The 23,260-nt window shown below is 42.3% G+C and overlaps 1 protein-coding gene across 3 annotated transcripts in view; it reads right to left on the bottom strand.

Moving 5' to 3' along the window:
- LOC111976240 (mitochondrial carrier homolog 1) overlaps window positions 1-23,260 on the bottom strand; it is a 45,688-nt gene that overhangs the window by 13,647 nt on the left and 8,781 nt on the right. The window contains exons 6-10 of one of the 3 annotated variants that reach the window (XM_024005004.2): window positions 22,666-22,717; window positions 22,239-22,298; window positions 17,963-18,065; window positions 14,270-14,317; window positions 13,998-14,065 (exon numbers count right to left, since the gene is read on the bottom strand). In XM_024005004.2, coding sequence (XP_023860772.1) covers window positions 13,998-14,065; window positions 14,270-14,317; window positions 17,963-18,065; window positions 22,239-22,298; window positions 22,666-22,717 — 331 coding nt within the window. The remainder of the gene's footprint in view (window positions 1-13,997; window positions 14,066-14,269; window positions 14,318-17,962; window positions 18,066-22,238; window positions 22,299-22,665; window positions 22,718-23,260) is intronic. The other 2 variants (XM_024005005.2, XM_070448113.1) reach the window with 2 other exon arrangements.

Raw genomic sequence — 23,260 nt, 5'->3', positions numbered from 1 at the left:
CAAATCTACCTTAAAAACAAAAAAAAAAAAAGACCTCTTCGCTTTTTCATAAAAATAATGACTAAATGCAAAACTGATGAACATGTTGCTACTACTTTGAACAGCTTTTGGGTCACGTGTGTTGACAAGTCTACTAAACTAAAAAAAAAGAAGAGTTTTGATATGAAAATGAATTGCTGAATTTCCAGCCACATTTCTTGGAGAATTCAACAAACGAGCGTCTTGCAAGTGGGTAAGTGCATAATCTTTTACGATTATATAAAAAAAATTATTGATACATATTTAATTGATTTAGGGCGGCAGGTTAGCCCAGTGGTTAAGTGCGTTGGGCCAGTAACCGTCGCTGGTTCAAATCCCCTAACCGACTTTGTGAAAAACCTGTCTATGGGCCCTTGAGCAAGGCATTTAACCCTAATTGCTTTTCTTGTAAGTCACTCTGGATAAGAGCGTCTATTAATGACAAAAATATAACCATGTATTTGCTTTAAAACTAGTTAGCTAGATATTAATATTATCTAGCTAACTAGTTTTAAAGCAAATACATGGTTATTCAGATTATTAAATCACATATATATATATATTTTTTTTTTTCATTTAGCAGATTGGTCAGTCAATCTAGAAAATMTCAAGAACTTTGAAAGTTTCTTCAAGTGCAGCTGCAAAAACCATCAAGCGCTATGATGAAACTGGTTCTCATGAGGATCACCAAAGGAAAGGAAGACCCAGAGTTCCCTCTGCTGCACAGGATAAGTTCATTAGAGAGTTACCAGACTAAGAAATTGCAGCCCAAATAGACATCAACTGTTCAGAGGAGACCGGGTGAAATCAGGACTTCATGGTCGAATTGTTGCAAAGAAACCATTACTAAAGGAAACCAATAATAAGAAGAGACTTGCTTGGAACAAGATACCAGCAATGGACATTAGACCGGTGGAAATCTGTCCTTTGGTCTGATGAGTCCAAATTTTAGATTTTTGGTTCCTTCCGTTGTGTCTTTGTGAGATGCAGAGTAGGCGAGCGGATAATCTCTGCATGTGTGGTTCCCACTGTGAAGCACGGAGGAGGAGGTGTGATGGTGCTTTGCTGGTGACACTCTGATTTACTTGGAATTCAAGGCGTGCTTAACCAGCATGGCTACCACAGCATTCTGCAGCGATACGCCATCCCATGTGGGTTGCGCTTAATGGGAGTATCATTTGTTTTTCAACAGGACAAATGACCCAACACACCTCCAGGCGGTGTAAGGGCTATTTTACAAAGAAGGAGAGTGATGTTGCGCTGCATCAGATGACTTGGCCTCCACAAATCACCCGACCTGAACCCAATTGAGATGGTTTGGGGTGAGTTGTACCTCTAAGTGAAGGAAAAGCAGCCAACAAGTGCCCAGCATATATCAAATCAAATATTATTAGTCACCTGCGCCGAATACAACAGGTTCACCTTACAGTGAAATGCTTACTTACGAGCCCCTAACCAACAGTGCAGTTTAAAAAAAATACAGATAAGAATAAGAGATAAAAATAACAAGTAATTAAAGAGCAGCAGTAAAATAGCAATAGRGAGACTATATACAGGGGGGTACCGATACAGGATSGGAACTCCTTCAAGACTGTYGGAAAAGCATTCCAGGTCAAGCTGGTTGAGAGAATGCCAAGTGTGCAAAGCTGTCATCAAGACAAAGGWTGGCTACTTTGAAGAATCTCAAATATAAAATAAAACTTTATGGGTTACTACATGATTACATATGTGTTTTTTCATAGTTTGTCGTCTTCACTATTATTKTACAACGTAGTTAATGCCCTCCCAGGCCCACCCATGTTTGCGCCCCTCCTCAGCCATTAGAAATCCATCACTTATTTCACTCTAACTCAGTAAAATCTTTCAAATTGTTGCATGTTGTGTTTATATTTTTGTTCAGTATAGCTAGCTAGATATATTGATATTGCCAGATACAGCTAGCTAGTTAGCATTAGCTAACGMTTGCTTCACTTTCCCAGTCAGGGCTCTACAGTGCGACCATTTTGTGCCTAAATATTTTGCTGTGTGACCTGCAATTTTTATTTAGGAGCACCATTGTGCCTAGAAAAATTCAAYATTCTAGATTTAATATCTKAAATATTTTTCATGGTGCTCCTAAATGTCCTTGTGTGTGCCTAGGGCTGTGGCAGGGAWTATCAACTAGACTCAGCCGCAGGCCAATTTTTTTCTTGAGCGAATGGCCGGAACATACAGTTGAAGTCGGAAGTTTACATACACTGAGGTTGGAGTCATTAAAACTAGTTTTTCAACCACTCCACAAAGTCTTGTTGAACAAACTATAGCTTTGGCAAGTCGGTTAGGACATCTACTTTGTGCATGACAAGTAATTTTTTCCAACAATTGTTTACAGACAGATTATTTCATTTATAATTCACTGTATCACAATTCCAGTGGGTCAGAAGTTTACATACACTAAGTTGACTGTGCCTTTAAACAGCTCAGAAATTTCCAGAAATTGATGTCATGGCTTTAGAAGTTTCTGATAGGCTAATTGACATAATTTGAGTCAACTGAGTAGTACCTGTGGATGTATTTCAAGGCCTACCTTCAAACAAAGTGCCTCTTTTGCTTGACATCATGGGAAAATCAAAAGAAATCAGCAAGACTCAGAAAAAAAAATTGTGGACTCCACAAGTCTGGTTTATCCTTGCGAGCAATTTCAAACGCCTGAAGTACCACGTTCATCTGTACAACAATAGTAACGCAAGTATAAACGCCATGGGACCACGCAGCCTTTATATCTCTCAGGGAAGAAGACGCGTTCTGTCTCCTAGAGATGAAGGATTTGGTGCGGAAAGTGCGAATCAATCCCAGAACAACAGCAAAGTTCCTCGTGAAGATGCTGGAGAAACAGGTACAAAAGTATATATATCCACAGTAAAACGAGTCCTACATCGACATAACCTGAAAGGCCGCTCAGCAAGGAAGAAGCCACTGCTCCAAAACCGCATAAAAAAGCCAGACTACGGTTTTGGAACTGCACATGGGGACAAAGATCGTACTTTTTGAGAAATGTCTCTGTTTGATGAAACAAAAATAGAACTGTTTGGGCCATAATGACCATTGTTATGTTTGGAGGAAAAAGGGGAGGCTTGCAAGCCTCCGCTTTTTTCCTCCAAACATAACCATCCCAACGTGAAGCACAGGGTGGCAGCATCATGTGTGTGGGTGCTTTGCTGCAGGAGGGACTGGTGCACTTCACAAAATAGATGGCATCATGAAGCATGAAAATTATGTGGATATATTGAGCAACATCTCAAGACATCAGTCAGGAAGTTAAAGCTTGGTCGCAATGGGTCATCCAAATTACATTTACATTTAAGTCATTTATCAGAACGCTCTTATCCGAGCGACTTACAATTGGGCATTCACCTTATGATATCCAGTGGAACAACCACTTTACAATAGTGCATCTAACTCTTTTAAGGGGGGGGGGGGTTAGAAGGATTACTTTATCCTATCTAGGTATTCCAAAGAGGTGGGGTTTCAGGTTGTCTCCGGAAGGTGGTGATTGACTCCGGTGACCTGGCGTCGTGAGGGAGTTTGTTCCACCATTGGGGTGCAGAGCAGCGAACAGTTTTGACTGGGGGCTGAGCGGGAACTGTACTTCCTCAGAGGTAGGAGGGCGAGCAGGGCCAGAGGTGGATGAACGCAGTGCCTTTTTGGGTGTAGGGCCTGATCAGAGCTAATTGACAATGAACCCAAGCATACTTCCAAAGTTGTGCAAAATGGCTTAAGGACAACAAAGTCAAGTGTATTGGAGTGGCATCACAACCCTGACCTCAATTATATAGAAAATTTGTGGGCAGAACTGAAAAGCGTGTGCGAGCAAGGAGGCCTACAAACATGGCTCAGTTACAGCAGCTCTATAAGGAGGAATGGGCCGAAATTCACCCAACTTTGTGGGAAGCTGTGGAAGGCAACCCCGAACGTTTGACCCAAGTTAACAATTTAAAGGCAATGCTACCAAATACTAAGTGAGTGTAGTAGACTTCTGACCCACTGGGAATGTGATGAAAGAAATAAAAGCTGAAAAAATCACTCTCTACTGTTATTCTGCCATTTCACATTCTTAAAATAAAATGGTGATCCTAACTGAACTAAAACAGGGAATATTTACTAGTTTAAATGTATTTGGCTAAGGTGTATGTATGTAAACTTCAGACTTCAACTGTAATTACAAATAATTTGTAGACTACAAAATGACCGTAAGAAGCCAAGCAGATATATCGTTTGACTGAAACATAATCATTTTAAACCTGGCTTAGATTTGTATATGATCTAGTGTCTCTCTATTATGTGTGAGAATACTCGGGATCAGATTTCTTAATTAAAATCACTTGGATCTGATTTCATGGTGTTTTATAGTTCTTATTTACCCCCCCCCCCCAAAAGAATATATGTGTATTATTATTATTTTTGCTCAGAAAGCTTGGGGGCCCAAAAAGCAACAACCACGGGCCACCAGTTGGGGAACCCTGGCCAACTATATGTTATCTGGCTATGCTCCATGCCATAGGCTGAAGGCTTGTTTGTTTAGCTGACAAGATATGCTTATAAGTCCCATGCCATTATTTTAAATTATATGATTTTATAGTAAGACGAATATAATTGAACTTAGCTGAATAAAATAGAAAGGATATTCTTCCCATTCCGGTGCGAGTGCGCATATGAAGTCGCTATGTTGAGCATAAAAAGTGATCATTTGAAACAGGCCAGTGGCGATGCATCATTCAAGTCAGGTGGGGCAAATCAGTGAGTTAATAAAGCCGCATACAAACATGGTCAATTTTTTTGCTTTATTGAGAAAGGCAGCTCCAAAATGCAGGTGTTTCAGCCTGGCTTAGTGCTTTCTGTGGTGGTGGGGCAGCCAGCGGAAAATACGGGGTTGGTAATGTTCTCTAGTTGCGCAGTGATTGGCTCAGAGTTCTGTCACTCATGGGAACACTACGTCACCGCAAAATCTATGGGTAGAGCTTGAAAATTCAAGCCCCTTGGGTGCTGCTATAGAGTTACATTAGAAGTACCCATCCAAGAAGGCTCAAGGTCATTGGCCACAGATAAAATTACATCAAATAACAATATATCTACCTTAGCTTTGATTGGACTGATCATGTCAACATCATATTTTCAAAATCTTAGCTAGCAAGCTAGACAAGCAGTCATCTTCCTGCATCAAGTCGGCAATCTACTGGCAAATCCTTTTCAATTCTTGTCACATGAAGAGAAATGATTGATAAAACGTATAGTTGCTCCTCAGCCATTGGACATAAACATTACACAACACGTTGGAAATCGCAAATTTAACAATGAGATATAAGGCGTCACTGCAGACCCGGGTTCGATCCCAGGCTCTGTCATAGCCAACCGTGACAGTGAGACCCATGGTACAGCGCACAATTCGCCCAGCCTCGTCTGGGTTAGGGGAGGGTTTGGCCGGCCGGGATGTCCTTGTCTCATTGTGCTCTAGCGTCTCCCTGTGGCGGGCCGGTCGGTCGACTTTGGTCGTCAGTTTGACAGTGTTTCTTCCGACACATTGGTGCGGCTGGCTTCCGGGTTCAGCGAGCAGTGTGTCAAAAAGCAGTGCGGCTTGGCTTGGCTTTCGACCTTTGCCAAGTCCGTAGGGGAATTGCAGCGATGAGACAAGATGGTAACTACCAATTGGATATCACCAAAAAGGGGGTAACGCCATGGGCCAGAAAAGTTTGCCTCTTTCTAGAGCCCACAAGAAGGACCACCACGCCACCTTCCTGTTCAAGTGAGCACAGCACAACAAGGTGAGTCCAAAAATGTTTTGTATGCTTCTGCATAAAATATGTAATATGCCAGGGATATATCTATACTGTAGCTAAGAAAGTAATCCTAAGTGTACTGTATGTTGTGTAGTAAGCTGTTTGTAGCCCATATGCCTCACCTTAATAATTTGATAGCGTTTCCCCTCTTAATTTCGCCTACTATTCTGCCTTGGTGGTGCACATGTAATCTACAGCCTGTTTTAGAGAAATGAATTGTCTGCTTATATGCCCCCTTTATTTATCCTACGGTTCTGACTTGGTGTACAGGGCGAATACCGTAAGAACAGCCCATGTTCTGAATTCTGTCGCTGTACATTTCAAGTGCTAAACAAATAGTTATATTGACTACGTCCTTCCAAGCTCGCTCATTAATGTCTTAATCGAAATTACGGATTGACTCTTATCCGCTCCTCGTCACCTTATGCCATAGTTTGTACATCTCAATTGTCAGCAGAAACCACATTTGTTTAAGCAAGGCAGCCATATCAGCTATGTTAGGCTGAATGAACTGAGTAAATTAGGCTGAATGAACTGTTTCGCTGCCAGACAAGGCTCCGCTGACAGCCAGGTGTAGCAGTGGTAACTGTTGGGACTGCTGTTGGGACAGCTGTATGTAGGCAGTAACAGTTTGTCAGCAGAGTTTGTCACTGTTATAGTGCAATTAATGTATTGTTTAGTGTTGTGTAGTGGCTTTGCTGGCATGCATCCCCCAAAAAATTTGGGAGTTTGCCCCACCAAGATTTACATGCTAAAATCGTCACTGAACAGGTCCTATACTCTAGATTTAGAATTATTTGGCAACTTTAGTTGTGAATGATACAAACCTTGTCTTAAAAAATGTCTTACACGGAACCCAAACTGGCTGCGCGCATGCGCAGATGTAAAAATGTATTTTGTCCCCCTACACCAAACGCGATTACGACACGCAGGTTAAAATATCAAAACAAACTCTGAATCAATGACATTAATTTGGGGACAGGTCGAAAAGCATTAAAACATTTATGGCAATTTAAACTTTCATAGTATTACCACCACAACCGGCAACAGTTTATCTTTCAATCACCCACGTGGGTACCTGCTTCTATAAACCAATGAAGAGATGGGAGAGGCAGGTCTTGCAGCGCGATCTGCGTCAGAAATAGGAATGACTTCTATTTTAGCCCTTGGCAACGCAGACGCTCGTTGGTGCGTGCGAGCAGTGTGGGTGCAATAATTGAATAACATAGATTTCTAAATATATTTTGCGACGCGAGCAGTGTGCTCAGCCAAAACATTTGGGCTGCATGATGTGACCATAGGCTATTGATGATTTGAGAAAATAGCAACCAAACAAAAAAGTTTGCCTCAGGAAAGTTTGCATATTTTTATCCATCGAACTATTCTCAATTTAATCTGGTCTTTACTAATGTGTAAAATTTGCTCCGATTTAGAATGGCCCATTATCAAATGTTCAGGGCCAGGGGAAAAAAGGACATTTTCTGTATGCACTCCAATAGCGAATGGAGGCTGCGTGCTTTCCACTGGTCCATTTTTCAATGATGCATAGTAGGTTACTTCTGTTTTATAGCGGCACATGTGCTTAARATGAGCATTTGAGAAATAAATAAAAGAACACTTATTTCCCTCCATGCATGCTCTTGCTGCGCAACAGTGATATTCCCGKCAAACTCTGTATGCCATGGGCTGTCCAACCCTGTTCCATCAGCTACCCAGTGCTTKATTTGGGAAACCAAGTGAAATCTGTTTGGGAACATTGATAGTAACATGTTTTCGCAACAAAACATAAACTCAGCAAAAWAAGAAACGTCACTTTTTCAGGACCCTGTCTTTCAAAGACAGATCTTCATTGTAAAGGGTTTAAACACTGTTTCCCATGCTTGTTCAATGAACCATAAACAATGAATGAACATGCACCTGTGGAACGGTCGTTAAGACACTAACAGCTTACAGACGGTAGGCAATTAAGGTCACAGTAATGAAAAAGTAGGACACTAAAGAGGCCTTTCTACTGACTTTGAAAAACACCAAAAGAAAGATGCCCAGGGTCCTTCCTCATCTGCGTGAACGTGCCTTAGGTATGCTGCAAGGAGGCATGAGGACTGCAGATGTGGCCAGGGCAAAAAATTGCAATGTCCGTACAGTGAGACGCCTAAAACAGCACAAKAAGGAAACAGGACGGACAGCTGATCGGCCTTGCAGTGGCAGACCACGTGTAACATCACCTGCACAGGATCGGTACATCAGAACATCACACATGCGGGACAGGTAAAGGATGGCAACAACAACTGCCTGAGTTACACCAGGAATGTACAATCCCTCCATCAGTGCTCAGACTGTCCGCAATAGGCTGAGAGAGGCTGGACTGAGGGCTTGTAGGCCTGTAGTAAGGCAGGTCCTCACCAGACATCACCATCAACAACGTCGCCTATGGGCACAAACCCACCGTCGCTGGACCAGACAGGACTTGCAAAAAGGTGCTCTTCACTGACGAGTCACGGTTTTCTCTCACCAGGGGTGATGGTCGGATTCACATTCATCATCGAAGGAATGAGCGTTACACAGAGGCCTGTACTCTGGAGCGGGATCGATTTGGAGGTGGAGGGTCCGTCATGGTCTGGGGCAGTGTGTCACAGCATCATCAGACTGAGCTTGTTGTCATTGCAGGCAATCTCAACGCTGTGCATTACAGGGAAGACATCCTCCTCCCTCATGTGGTACCCTTCCTGCAGGCTCATCCTGATATGACCCTCCAGCATGACAATGCCACCAGTCATACTGCTGGTTCTGTGCGTGATTTCCTGCAAGACAGGAATGTCAGTGTTCTGCCATGGCCAGCGAAGAGTCCGGATCTCAACCCCATTGAGCACGTCTGGAACCTGTTGGATCGGAGGGTGAGGGCTAGGGCCATTCCTCCCAGAAATTCCCTGGAACTTGCAGGTACCTTGGCGGAAGAGTGGGGTAACATSTCACAGCAAGAACTGGCAAATCTGGTGCAGTCCATGAGGAGGAGATGCACTGCAGTACTTAATGCAGCTGGTGTCCACACCAGACACTGACTGTTACTTTTGATTTTGACCCCCCTTTTGTTCAGGGACACATTATTCCATGTCTGTGGAACTTGTTCAGTTTATGTCTCAGTTGTTGAATCTTGTTATGTTCATACAAATATTTACACATGTTAAGTTTTCTGAAAATAAACGCAGTTGACAGTGAGAGGACGTTTCTTTTTTTGCTGAGTTTATTTCACAAAAAACTTTTGACAGCCCCTCTGCGCACAAATGAAAGGAATAAAGGAGAGAGAGGAGGTGATGGAAAGGGATGGTGTTGCGATATTCTGTATAGGTAAAGGAATTTGACTGCTGTCATGATTCATGCCTGCCTATGTGGCGGTAATACAGTCACCACAACAGCTCTATGTGAGCCTACATTGTTCAACTTAGGCGCACACGGTCTCCTCATACAAAAAAGTGTTTTTATCTAAATGCTTCTCATCCTGGCGTCTTGCCCATGTCTTTAGACCCTGCAGAAATCACTGATAGAAAGGAAAGCTGTTCGGTAACATGCCCTTGCAAAATACAGTTATAGAAAGGAAAGCACTTTTGGCTAACTTAACTTCGTTTACAGGTTATTACTGGCAGCGTAGCGCATGCAACCCTAAAAAAATCACTTCTACTACTTGTGTCCTTTCAACAAGATGTTCATGTGGCAATGACCACCATGTCATAACTACTATACCATCTTTTGAGAAAATATCAAATATTAATATTTATCAAGKAAAATATAGGTGGAATTAATAACATTTAAAAGAAAAACTCCTGTGAGGGGGAGAAAAAAAATAATTGTAGTCTCAACCAATGTTCCCTCTCATTTTTGGGGTCACAGAGCAAATTGTAGGTCTTATGAGCAGAAACTTGATCATTGTTTACAGTGAACACTGAGGCTGTACCCTTACAGTTTTAGACAGTGGCCAATAGGCTATTTGATCATAATGTAGGCCTACCAACTAAACCAATGGAGCGAATCCCATAACATTTTCACATGGAAATAGCTTTTGATTTCTATGATGTAGCCTACAGTAGCCTATATGTGGTGTTCACTGCAGGCATACAATGCATGAGACTTTTAAAAATGTTTTTACATTATGAATTGCTTGACATTACTTCATTATTATTTTTACCTGGTCTGTAATACCATGGGCCAAATAGGTGGCTGTAAATTGCATTGTAAGATGAAAGAAACCACTTTACAAAATACAATTAATTATTATTACCATACCGAGAACTAGACAATGTAGGCTACCCCTCTGCCTATTGGCTTATTTGCATATTCAAGCCTGTCTCAAAATACAACACTGCGCATTTAATTAAGAGTAAAGTTTTTTTTACCTGACTGGCTTTTCAAAGACGGCTTGAAATGTAGCCTAAGCCTACATATTGTGTGCTCTTGTAGGAAGRAGTAACTCCCCACTGCTGACCTACAATTACCTATAACTGGGCTAATAACTCACGAACTAGCAAAGAATATCAACAAATGTGCATACGCGAGGCTCTGATCTGAACTGATCTAAAAAGCGCAATCACTCTAGGATGATTGAAAGACAGCTCGTGGGCTACCCCCGCCACTCCTTTGCGCTCTGCCTACAACAAAATCACAGACTCAATCTTGCAAAGTTACAGCCTGGCGTTTCTTCTGCGCGGAAGTCCAGGAGAAGGTGCGCACGCCGCTTAGAGAGAACATTGGTCTTAACCTCTACCTTTCATAAAGACTATTTTTTTTAAACGAGTGAGTGACTGACTAAATGCAAAAACCGATGAACATGTTGCCACTACCGTGAATGATGCATGCCTGCTTTTGGCTCACGTGTGTTGACATGCTCAGCAGCTATGCTACTAAACTACTAAAACAAGTAGTGATTTAAAAATGAACCGCTGAATTTTCACGCACATTTCTCAGAGGATGTGAAAAACTTGCGTCTTATAACTAGGTCAAGTTCATAATCTTCTTACCGTGATATAATTCCAACTCGCTCTTTCCCCTCCTTGCCTCTTGACCTCACCCTTTCCCAGTCCTCTCCAACTCACAAGGCAGGCAATACGATTGACCTCATCTTACTAGTGGCTGTTCGCCTACTAATCTCACCGCAACCCCCCCCCTCCAGGTCTCTGATCACTACTTTGCTAAATCCTTTTCCCTCCTGTCTCGTGATTCTGCCTCTTCCAACGTATTCTCCTACGTTTCCGAGTCCGATGAATCAGAACTGTCCCCTTTCCTCCTGGCCGGCTTGGCCCTCCCCTTGCTGCTCCTTGGCTGAGTGACTTATTGCGAGCTTACAGAACAGGGCTGCGGGCAGCTGAGCGAAAATGGAGGAAAACGAAACTTCCTTCCTTTCACTCCCRCCCTACCTTCTTTCCTCTGTATCCGCTGCTAACACCACTTTCTATCACAAAATTTCAAGCTTCTGCCACTAAAACCAGGAAACTATTTTCCACCTTCTCCTCCCTCCTTAATCCTCTACCCCCCGTGGACGACTTTGTCAACCTCATTGAAAACAAGGTTGACAACATCCGCTCCTCATTCACTTAGTCTATTGGGTCCACTGGTCCCACTCAGAACTACCATACACCTTGACCTCTTGCTCTCCTCTCTCTCCAGATGAAATCCTGAGACTAGTGAAGTCCGGCTACCCGACAACCTGCCCGCTCGACTCCATCCCCTCTTCAGACCATCTCTGGAGACCTTCTCCCATTCCTCACTTCCCTCATCAACTCATCCCTGACCACTGGCTGCATCCCCTCAGACTTCAAAATGCCAGAGTCGCTCCGCTCCTCAAGAAACTAGCACTCGACTCATTTGACGTCAAAACCTAGACCTCTATCCCTTCTTTCTCTTCAAAACTCTTGAGCGTGCTGTCGCTGATCAACTCTCTTGTTATCTCTCTTGTTATCTCTCTCAGAATGATCTTCTTGACCCTAACCGGTCAGGCTTCAAGACTTGTCACTCAAGCAAGACTGCTCTTCTCTGTGTCACGGAGGCTCTCCGTGCTGACTCTCCCTCCTCATCCTCCTAGATCTATCCGCTGCCTTCGACACCGTGAACCATCAGATCCTCCTCTCCACCCTCTCAGGGCTGGGCGTCTCAGACCTTGACGTGACCCTGAACAACACCCTGTCGTTCTCCGCAAACATCAAAGCATTGACTTGACTCCTGCGTGTTCATGCTCTATAACATCCGTAGAATGCGACCCTACCTCGCACAGGAAGTGGCACAGATCCTAATCCAGGCACTTATCTCCAGTCTGGACTACTGCAACTCACTTTTGGCTGGGCTCCCTACTTGTGCCATCAYACCCCTGCAACTTATCCAGAACGCTGCAGCCTGCCTGGTATTCAACCTTCCCAAGTTCTTCCATGTCACCACGCTCCTCCACACACTCCACTGGCTTACAGACCATGGTTCTTTGCCAATGGAGCAGCAAGAGGAACTGGCCATCCCTACCTTCAGGCTATGCTCAAACCCTACAACCCAACCCGAGCACTCCGTTCTGCCACCTCTGGTGTATTGGCCCCTCCCGCTCAGCCTTGCCTAGCTCTTCTCTGTCCTGTCACCCCAATGGTGGAACCAGCTTACCCCTGAAGCTAGCAGTCCCGGCCCATCTTCCGAAAGCACCTGAAACCTTACCTCTTCAAAGAGTATCTTACATAATCCTCCTCCTCACCTCCAAACACACTTCCCAATAAACTGTCTAAACAGTAAATGAAGCCAAAAAGGTTGATACARCACTTTCCTTTCTATTACTGTTTTCTGCAGGCAGATTGTTAGCTTTGTGACAATCATTGTAGTCTCAACCTCTATACCTTCTCATCTCCAGAAAATAAATGAAAATCGATCAATGAGTTACTAATTGTTAAGCAGATGAACCTGTTACCACTTCTGTGAACAATAAAATGTTGGCTCGTGTGTGTTGTAACTCAGTAAAATGTTTAAAATTGTTGCGTGTTGTGTTCATAATTTTTGTTCAGTGTAGAACAAAAATAATTTACATTTAAGTAATTTAGTAATTTGGCTCTTATCCAGAGCGATTTACAGGAGCAATTAGGGTTAAGTGCCTTGCTCAAGAGCATAGACAGATTTTTCACCTAATCGCCTCGAGAATTCGAACCAGCGACCTATCGGTTACTGGCCCAACGCTCTTAACCGCTAGGCTGTAGGAGAAGAATGACCAAATTCACCATACTTGACTTAAAAAAGCCAATATATCCTTACCCAAGGAATTTTTTCCAAAGACTATAGAGAGATGCAGGGAAAATGCCAGGATGAGAAGTAGAGCTACCTGAAAAGTTAGCTAGCTAGCTATTCTATTGGTGAGTATAACGTGTGACACAAAACATTGTGTCAATGCTATTCGTCTTCACAGCAATTCATTTCGAATCATCAAGCAACAGGAGCAGAATGACCAAATCAATCACCGTTGTATCTCAGTTTGAGAGTCAGCATATCTGTCGTCAAGGATCTTTTTCAAAAGACTATCTTGTCAACAAGAACATCATTTTGATCTTAGCTATACTTCTTTACAACTGATGTTGATGACCAGCAGACACCCCAAATCAACATTTTAGACAAATCTTTTTAACAAGAGCAGGAGCATTTTGATCTTCCTCTTAACTATCAACAGAATATTCTGAGAAGACAATGAAAGCTACATAAAAAAAAAAATGAGACATTGTTGTCAACCACTTTCCCTTCTTGTTTAGATCTAACAGATCTCACCTGTCTACAGAACATGCATTGTCGTCTCAACCACTCCATCTTGCCTATGTGGATAGGAGGYAGACTCATATGAAACTGGCTATAGGCTATGGTGTTTTACCAACCTTCATCAGGACAAATGGGGGCATTGTGGCCCATTCTATTTCCAGTTTACGAAACAATAATATACAGTTACATATATAAAATAAACATTAGGATGGGATACAACTGGATACACTTTTCAAAAGCGCCTGCATAATTTTCTCCATTGTTTTCAAATGGTGCACTCACATTTGGCGCCCGTCTCCTCCAAAGCATGCACGTTTTTGTAGTGCGGGGGCTCCGGTAGTCTGGAGTCGAAAACATTTTAACTTTTTTAAACAGACAAAAAAAACGTGCGTGTGATCCCAGCCTTACCCACAGTTGTTAACTGCCATCAGGTCTGCCACCAGCATAAATGGGTACGTCAACACACTCACTGCAATCTGGAGACAGGGGTAGGGAGATCAAACATGGGGAAATAAGGTGGACACAAGTGCTGGAGTTCCAACACCATCAGATAAACAAAGTAAAAGGAGGAGGCTTTTAGAGATAACCTAGGGAAACAAAATATTCAAAATATCCTCACCACATTTCAGTTTCAGAAAAATGTGTACAAAGACATGTAGAGGTTGTGCAGCTGAACTTACCCCCATCACAAACTTGGTGTAGCTTCTCACTGCTGGGGCTTGGCTGAACTGCAGAAACGTGTGAGAGGGGAAGCATTTACAAAATAATTGTTCTGTGCACAAAACACTGTTTTCCAACACATGATCTCTTCTGATGACTGGCTCTGGGTCATCTGCCCTGATCTGTTAGATATTGAACCGGTGTTGTGAGACCAGATGCAAACTGGCTACCCAGTCATTGCTGGATTTACCAGATCATCCAGCCCAGTGTTGAACTGCCAAGTATCAACCCCTACCTTGTACCCCATCGTCACTGGGTTTACCAGGCCCTGCCTCAGACGGATCCAAGGGAGGCCTTGAACCATGGACCATCACCCTCCAGTACCAACCTCATATTCATTGTGCATATGTGCACATTCATTTTAAACATAATAGCATGACGATCTGAGAGATCATATGCTGGAAAACAGTATTTTCATGACGGAACACTGTAGATAACCAACATAATAGTGTTTAACATGAAATTTTGAATGACTACCTAGCTCATCTCTGGTGCTCTCTAGCTAAACCCACTTCCTGTTGAACGCGGAACGAGGGACAGCCCTGTTTGTTGTTTTGGAAAGTTTTGAAAGTCTCTGAAAAAGTGTTCTATTGAAAAAGCTTGGTTACTAGCTAGCTACCTTTTGAGTTTGGATCCCATGACGCGGTTGGCATCAGTTGCTGGGACCGCTGCTATCTGTCCAGGGATCCTGACAAACATGGGTCTGAGGAGCTGCTTGGCGTGGCAGCTAGCCTAGCTGCTAACTGCCTATCAAGCTAGCTGGGTTTTCTTGAGGGCTTGGGGGCTAGCTGGGACCGCAGATTGTCCCGGGCTTGTGGCTATGCTGATGCTATGATCTATGCTGTTTGTTTCTGTTTCCATCTTCCCTGCGACCTGCCCTGACTGGAACTGCGAGGAGCAACAGCGTAGCCTACGTTGGTAACATGACAAAGACTGAAGCCGGTGGGAGTACCGTTGACGACGGTGGTGTCTCGTTATTACAGGTGAAGGTTATTTTAAACGAACAAAAATCATTCTATATGCATTTGTTACAACAAGAAAATAGATTCAAGTGTTGTGTCAAAATACTGGTGGAGTCGACTAATAAAACAAATGGTTGACCTGACCAGAGAGGTCCAGGACCTGAAGAACAGTTTACAGTTTCCCCAGGGTCAGCTCATTCAGTTTAAACAGGAGAACGGCAAGATGACAGCAATCTGTAAGTCACTGAGGGAGAACATCAGTTCTATATGTGAATCCATGACAACAATGACAGAGAAATRAGATTATCTCAAGGGACAATCAAGGAGGAACAAGATTGTTGTGGACGGAATTGCAGAGTCTGAGGACAAAGTGAGGGAAATGATCTTGGAGAAACTGAAGATGGACCACAGGAAGATTGAGGTGGAGTGCGCCCACGGGACAGGAAAACTCACCACCGGCCCAGGTGACAGGCCCAGGCAGATAGTGGTCAAGTTCCTGAGGTTTAAGGACAAGGTAGTTGTTCTGGAAAGAGCCAAGAACTTGAGAGGAACCGACATCTTCCTCAACAAGGACTATCCTGAAGCTGTGCGCAAGAAGAGGAAATAACTTATCTCAGCCATGAAAGCTGCCAGAGTGTTCGTAGCTTAAAACGTAAATATGACATTTACATAAGCATTCAGACCCTTTACTCAGTACTTTGTTAAAGCACCTTTGGCAGCTATTACCCAAAAAGACTCAAGACTGTATGACGCTACAAGCTTGGCACACCTGTATTTGGGGAGTTTCTTCCATTATTCACTGCAGATCCTCTAAAGCTCTGTCAGGTTGGATGGGGAGCATCACTGCACAGCTATTTTCAGGTCTCTCCAGCGATGTTTTATCAGGTTAAAGTCTAGGCCAGGTTTCCTCCAGACGTGAGCTTGGCATTCAGGCCAAAGAGTTCAATCTTGGTTTCATCAGACCAGAGAATCTTGTTTCTCATGGTCTGCGAGTCCTTTAGGTGAACTCCAAGCGGGCTGTCATGTTCCTTTTACTGAGGAGTGGCTTTCATCTGGCCACACTACCATAAAGGCCTGATTGGTGGAGTGCTGCAGAGATGGTTGTCCTGGAAGGTTCTCCCATCTCCACAGAGGAACTCTGGAGCTCTGTCAGAGAGACCATCGGATTGTTGGTCACTTCCCTGACTAAAGCCCTTCTCCCCCGATTGCTAAGTTTGGCCGTGCGGCCAGCTCTAGGAAGGTGCTTGGTGGTTCCAAACTTCTTCCATTTAACAATGATGGAGGCCACTGTGTTCTTGGGGACCTTTTTTGGTACCCTTCCCCAGATCTGTGCCTCGACACAATCCTGTCTCGGAAGTCTACGGACAATTCCTTCAACCTCATGGCTTGGTTTTTGCTCTGACATGCACTGTCAACTGTGGGACTTTATATAAACAGGTGTGTGCCTTTCCAAATCATATCCAATCAATTTACCACAGGTGGACTCCAATCAAGTTGTAGAAACAACTCAAGGATGATCAATGGAAACAGGATGCACCTTAATACTTATGTAAATATTTCAGTTTTTTATTTTGAAAAAGGTCAAGGGGTCTGAATACTTCCCGAAGGCACTGTAGATTCAATGGGGGAGAGGTATGTCCCTAATAAAGAGATGCTCTGCTTTTTTGACACCACACTCGACAAAACAAGTCCTGTAATCTCTAGTTTTATCTTATCTTGATTATTGTCCATTCACATGGTCAAGTGCTACAAAGAAAGACCTAGTAAAACTGCAGCTGGCCCAGAAAAGAGCTACAGGGCTAATATTAATACTATGCATGCCAGTCTCTCTTGGCTAAGAGTTGAGAAAGACTGCATCACTTCCTGTTTTTATAAGAAATTAGTGCATGGAACTCCCATCTCATATAGCGCAAGTGAACAGCAAACCTGGGTTCAACAAAACAAATAAAGCAACACCTCACGGCACAAGCATTTCCCACCATGTGACCTAGTTGTTTTGTGTATGTACAGACATGTATGTGTAACTGATAGATGCACACAAAATGTATGTCGATTTTACAGTCTTTTGTCTGTAATGTTTTTTTTGTTATGTGTCGGACCCGAGTAAAACTAGTTGTCGCCACTGGGGATCCGCCTAATGGGGATCCTAATGTATATTTAGATATTTTTTGTACTATTCCTATGTAATGGGTATCATTAAATAAAAAGTACAAAGAATACATTGCTGACTTTTTTCTGACTTTATCTATGAAACTCATGTCCAGTGCTGAACCAAGGATGAACTACAATTTGTTTCCAGGTTTATTTTCCTGTTATTCAAGAGTTGGTAACAAAACAAGTAGATTATTGTATTCTTCCTGCCCTCATGGGGCTCCCAAATGGCGCAGCGGTCTAAAGCACTGCATCTCAGTGCTAGAAGCGTCACTACAGACCCTGGTTCGATTCTAGCCTGTATCACAACCGGCCATGATTGGGAATCCCATAGGGTGGAGCACAATTGGCCCAGCGTCGTCCGGGTTTGGCCGGGGTAGGCCGCCATTGTAAATAAGAACTTGCCTAGTTAAATAAAGGTTAAATAAAAAAATAGAAATGGCTTCGTAAAGTATCTACAACTTCAACAGAGATGTGTTGTCTCACTTAGGTTATTATAGTGACCGCTGATCTTAGATCAGTGCTTAGAGGTGTATGTACCGTGCTTACATTGTCGTCCACGGCGTAGGTGTTGATGAAGTGGGCCAGGAGGTTACAACACCACAGAAAGATGACCTCCCCCAGGACATGGGGCACAACCCCCCTGCAAACATAAAGCGTCCAATAAGGGGAAAGGACATAAATACAGTACAGATCAAAACAATGTCAATGGTTTTGAACCAGGAATATTGATTCTTACCTAGGGCTCTATAAAATCTGTTTTATTTTTTTGTCTGATTCCGTTTATTTTTTCACAAATTCCGTTTATKCAGATTTCAGTGTTTCCAGGTTTTTGCTAAAAAACAAAACATTTGAAGTTCTAAGTCCACAACAATGGACTTAGAATCACATCAGGAGACCAATCACATCAGGAGACAATTTCTGAGGTCTGGGGATTTTRTGTTGTTGAAAATGTTGATTATGGGTGTAGTTAATGCAAGTGTGTACCAGGAAGAGATTGCTGTTTGGTGGTCAGTGCTATCCGGAATACTTGGGATGTCTGTACCCTGATGGAATTATGTTTTTAGAATTGTTTTAAAMTAATAAAAAATMWAAYMCTGAAACATCTTGAGTCAATAAGTATTCAACCCCTTTGTTATGGCAAGCCTAAATAAMTTCAGGAGTAKAAATMTCCTTAACAATTCACATAATAAGTTGCAAGGACTCACTCTGTGTGCAATAATAGTGTTTAACAAGATTTTTGTATGATTACCTCATCTCTGTACCCCACATATAGAATTATCTGTAAGGTCACTCAGTGGAGCAGTGAATTTCAAACACAGATTCAACCACAAAGACCAGGGAGGTTTTCCAATGCCTCGTAAAGGGCAACTTTTGGTAGATGTGTAAAAATAAAAAAGSAGATATTGAATAAATATCCCTTTGAGCATGGTGAAGTTATTAATTACACTTTGGGTGGTGTATCAACACACCCAGTCACTAGAAAGATACAGCCGGCCTTCCTAACTTAGTTGCCGGAGAGGAAAGAAACCGCTCAGGGATTTCACCATGAGGCCAATGGTGACTTTAAAACAGTTACAGAGTGTAATGGCTGTAATAGGAGACAACATTGTAGTTACTCCACAATACTAACCTAAATGAAAGAGTGAAAAGAAGGAAGCCTGTACAGAGAAATCTTCCAAAACATAAAACCTGTTTGCAATAAAGCACTAAAGTAAAACTGCAAAACAATTTGCAAAGAAATTACCTTTATGTCCTGAATACAAAGCGTTATGTTTGGGTAAAAACACAACACATCACTGAGTACCACTCTTCATATTTCAAGAGTGGTGGTTGCATCATGTTATGGGTATGCTTGTCACTGGCAAGGACTAGGGAGTTTTTTGGGGGGATAAAAACAAAAGGAATAGACATAAGCATAGGCAAAATCCTAGAGGAAAACCTGGTTCAGTCTGCTTTCCAACAGAAACTGGGAGACAAATTCCCCTTTCAGCAGGATGTTACTGAGTGGCCTAGATACAGTTTTGACTAAAATCGTCTTGAAAATCTATGGCAAGGTGTGAAAATGGCTGTCTAGCAATGATCAACAACCAACTTGACAGAGCTCGAAAAATAAAAAAAATGTGCAAATATTGTACAATCCAGGTGTGCAAAGCTCCAGACACTTATCCAGYAAGACTCACAGCTGTAATCAATGSCAAAAGTTGGTTCTAACATGTATTGATTCAGGGGTTTGAATACTTATGTAAATATAATATTTCTGTATTTCATTTTCAATAAATGTGAAAACGTTTCTAAAAACATGTTTTCATTATTGGGCATTGTGTGTAGACAGGTGAGATAAAAAAAAAAAAGATTGAATTCAGTATGTAACAACATTTGGAATAAGTCAAGGGGTATGAATACTTTCTGAAGGCACATACTGAACAAAAATATAAACATAACATGCAACAATTTCAAAGATGTTACTGAGTTACAGTCCATATAAGGAAATCAGTCAATTGAAATAAATWAATTAGGCCTTAATCTATGGATTTAACATGACTGGGCAGGGGTGCAGCCATGGGTGGGCCTGGGAGGGCATAGGCCCACCAACTGGGGAGCCAAGCCCAGCCAATCAGAATAAGATTTCCCCCACAAAAGGGCTTTATTACAAATTCTCTAAAACAATGTTGGAGGTGGCTTATGGTAGAGAAATGAACATGCAATTCTCTGGCAACAGCTCTGGTGGACATTCCTTCAGTCTGCATGCCAATTGCACGCTCTTGAGACATCTGTGGCATTGTGTTTCGTGACAAAACGGCACATTTTAAAGTGGCCTTTTATTGTCACCAGAACAGGGTGCACCTGTGTAATGATCATGCTGTTTAATCTGCTTCTTGATATGCCACACCTGTCAGGTGGCTGGATTATATTGACAAAGGAGAAATGCTCACTAACAGGGATGTAAATACATTTGTGCACACAACGTGAGAGAAATAAGCTGTGCATATGTAATATTTCAGGGATTTTTTTTATTTCAGCTCATGAAACATGGGACCAACACTTTACATGGTGCATTTATATTTTTGTTCAGTGTAGTATTTTTGGCATTAGCTAGCGCTAGTCGACTGCACCTGCGGCAAAACTCTGGTATTTGTCATCCTATAGCTTGTTCTCCATCTTATTTTTAAATAGTGAGCCAGCATGTTTTCAGCACTTTTAGTTCCGTAACTGATCAAAACAATTMTTCTCATGCTCTCTCTCATGCTCTCTCTAATGCTCTCTCTGCAGCAGATATCTAGGCCACAATTCCGACCAAATTAAAGTGCGCGTAAATGTAACGTAATTCCCTTTTTATGCACTCTCTCTATGCATTCTCTGACCTTGAATTTAAGCATGAGAAAAGCATGCTACTATTCACCCACTATTCATTTGAGGTGGAGCTTGAATAAACGAAGGTGTGGCGGTGGTATGTCTAGACAGTGGCGGTTCTAGCTTGTATGACTAATTGCATTAGTACTGTAGAAAGTTGGAGGTGCGCTATTTGATAGATTCCCTCGCAGTAGCTTGCCTAGCTCACAAACTAGAATCAGGGCGCCCACTCCGACAAGGTTAATTGACCCACAATCCTACACGGTGACATGATATCATTAACGTGACGCGGAAATGAGTGATAGAAAACCGATCGCTTAAATGTCACCATTCCCCCAAAAAATTGTGTGGGCGCCCCTGGCCAATCAGATTGCTCAGATGACCGAGTCTGCAGTAACGTAGCAGGCATAAAAGAAAGCTACAGCAAAATTGATACTGTGAAAATTCAAAACGTTTAAATCCATGACTGGAGAGAGACTGTCAACGAATACAGCAAAGAGCTGCTGTTTTTATGAGAGTTCATGTTTAAGTTCTTACTCAGCACTGTCAACACTTTGTAGTCAACACTTTTATAAGCCATAAAATGAGCGTTCTTCCTATTTACACTCAGCGCTACAACAAGCACTGCAGCAGTAATGTATGCGTAGGAAAGTGTAGCTATAGGCTTGCTTTGTTGTTATTATTAGCAGCTTGGGTCTTGTTTAATATCATATATTTCATTTCTCTGTTCATAGGAGTAACAACATGAATTTGTGCATGAGGCAGAAATAATGCAGTGCGGCTCGAGTTTCGCCATCAGCTGGAAGACGGTGCCCCTTTTTGGTCAGTGTCAGTGGAGGAAAGAGAGAGCGGAGGGATGTTGAGAGACGCTCCCTCAGTCTGCTGCTCTCTCCCTCTGCTGAGACTGACCATCAGATGGAGGCACCATCAGCCCAGTAAAATAAAAAGCTAATTACTTAAATGTATGCTCACTCAGCTGTGCCTCARAAGTAATACAACAATGGATCTATTACCGGTGTGATCATATAGCCTAACTCAAATTTTGAAATATATATATTTTTAAATGTCAAAAACAACAATGCATTGGCAGGTAAATTCAAGCAAAGCCAGTATGCTGTGTTAATGTATTGGCCCTATAGCTTACTGAACAAACCTCATTGCTACAGTACTGTTTTTAATTGGTTAATGTTGCATAGGCTTACATTTRTTAAGTCACGTTAATAAAAAATCAGAGCGGTAGATCTCAGCTTGCATTTTGACTCAGAAAGTGATCTTGACTCAGAAAAGGTTGGCGACCACTGTGCTACACCAAACTAGGAGATTCACACTACCATTAGGGTGATGACGTCAGTAAGAATMACACTTAATGACAAAGAATGTCTCACTTCTCCTACTTACAAAGTCTGACRGGTAAGAATATAAATATGTTTAACAAAGTGGAATAAAAAAAAGCATTTCTTACACAAAGAATCCCCCAACGCCCTCATCGTTGAAGATTCTGGTGATGCAGCCGAACAGCCCCCTGTCAAAGTCAATCCCAGAGGAAACCAAGATGAAAACTTTAAATGAAACACGAATCACCCAGGTGTTCATCTTTTACAACTACACGTTCAGAACCTCTGAGTGCCTCTAATTAAACTAAGATATCCAGATTTTTTTTGCATAAAAAACATTCTGTATTGTACCATGTCACTGTCAATGGAGTCATGAAGTTGCAGTAATGAAATGGACACTTTCTTGTCGATTATGACATGCATGCCAAGTGTTAGGTGAACTACCATGACACTCATGACACACTGAGAAACTGTAAGGTAACCGAGTCAAGTCAACAACTCCCTTTGTTCATTTGCATTCAGTATCTGAGGTATGCTGCACGTGTCACACCTTACCTGTACTTGTCTTCTCTCCCCACAAACTGAGCCATGCATCGCACTGAGATCACTGGAAAAACAGGACCACAACATCAGGGGACCAAACAGTGTTATCTGCAGAACATCACAAAAGAAACCAAATCTGAGAGCTAACAAATGAATGAGACCAGCAAATCTTAAGATAACTGCTACTAGAAAGCTACACTAACCAGGTTTCCATCCAACCAACTCATGCGGATGAATTAGAAAAAAAACTCAAGGCAGGCCTGATGGAAACGGCAAATTTGTCAGCAAAATATCCTAATMAATTATGTGACAATTGCAGTGGAAACGCTGTTATGCGCAACTACTGATATAATAACCATAAAAGGAGGAGCACGCATAAACCGACAGGACAGATGGGGAGRGAGGAGCTCTGTTTTGTACTGACAAAAATGTGGTTATATGTAGAAACCAGACAACAAAGTTTAAATGAAGCCTCGAAAATCAACAAATCAACATACCCCCAAGCAACAGGGAGAGAGTGAGTGATCACGTACTGTATGTACAACAGCGAACCAATCAAATCAAACTGGATTAGTCACATGCTCCGAATAGAACAGCATAACAACCT

The sequence above is a fragment of the Salvelinus sp. IW2-2015 genome, linkage group LG17, assembly GCF_002910315.2.
Source record: "Salvelinus sp. IW2-2015 linkage group LG17, ASM291031v2, whole genome shotgun sequence".
Taxonomy (NCBI): Eukaryota; Metazoa; Chordata; class Actinopteri; order Salmoniformes; family Salmonidae; genus Salvelinus; species Salvelinus sp. IW2-2015.
The sequence above is the reverse complement of the archived record's forward strand: the minus strand, read 5'-3'. Positions and strand labels throughout refer to the sequence as shown.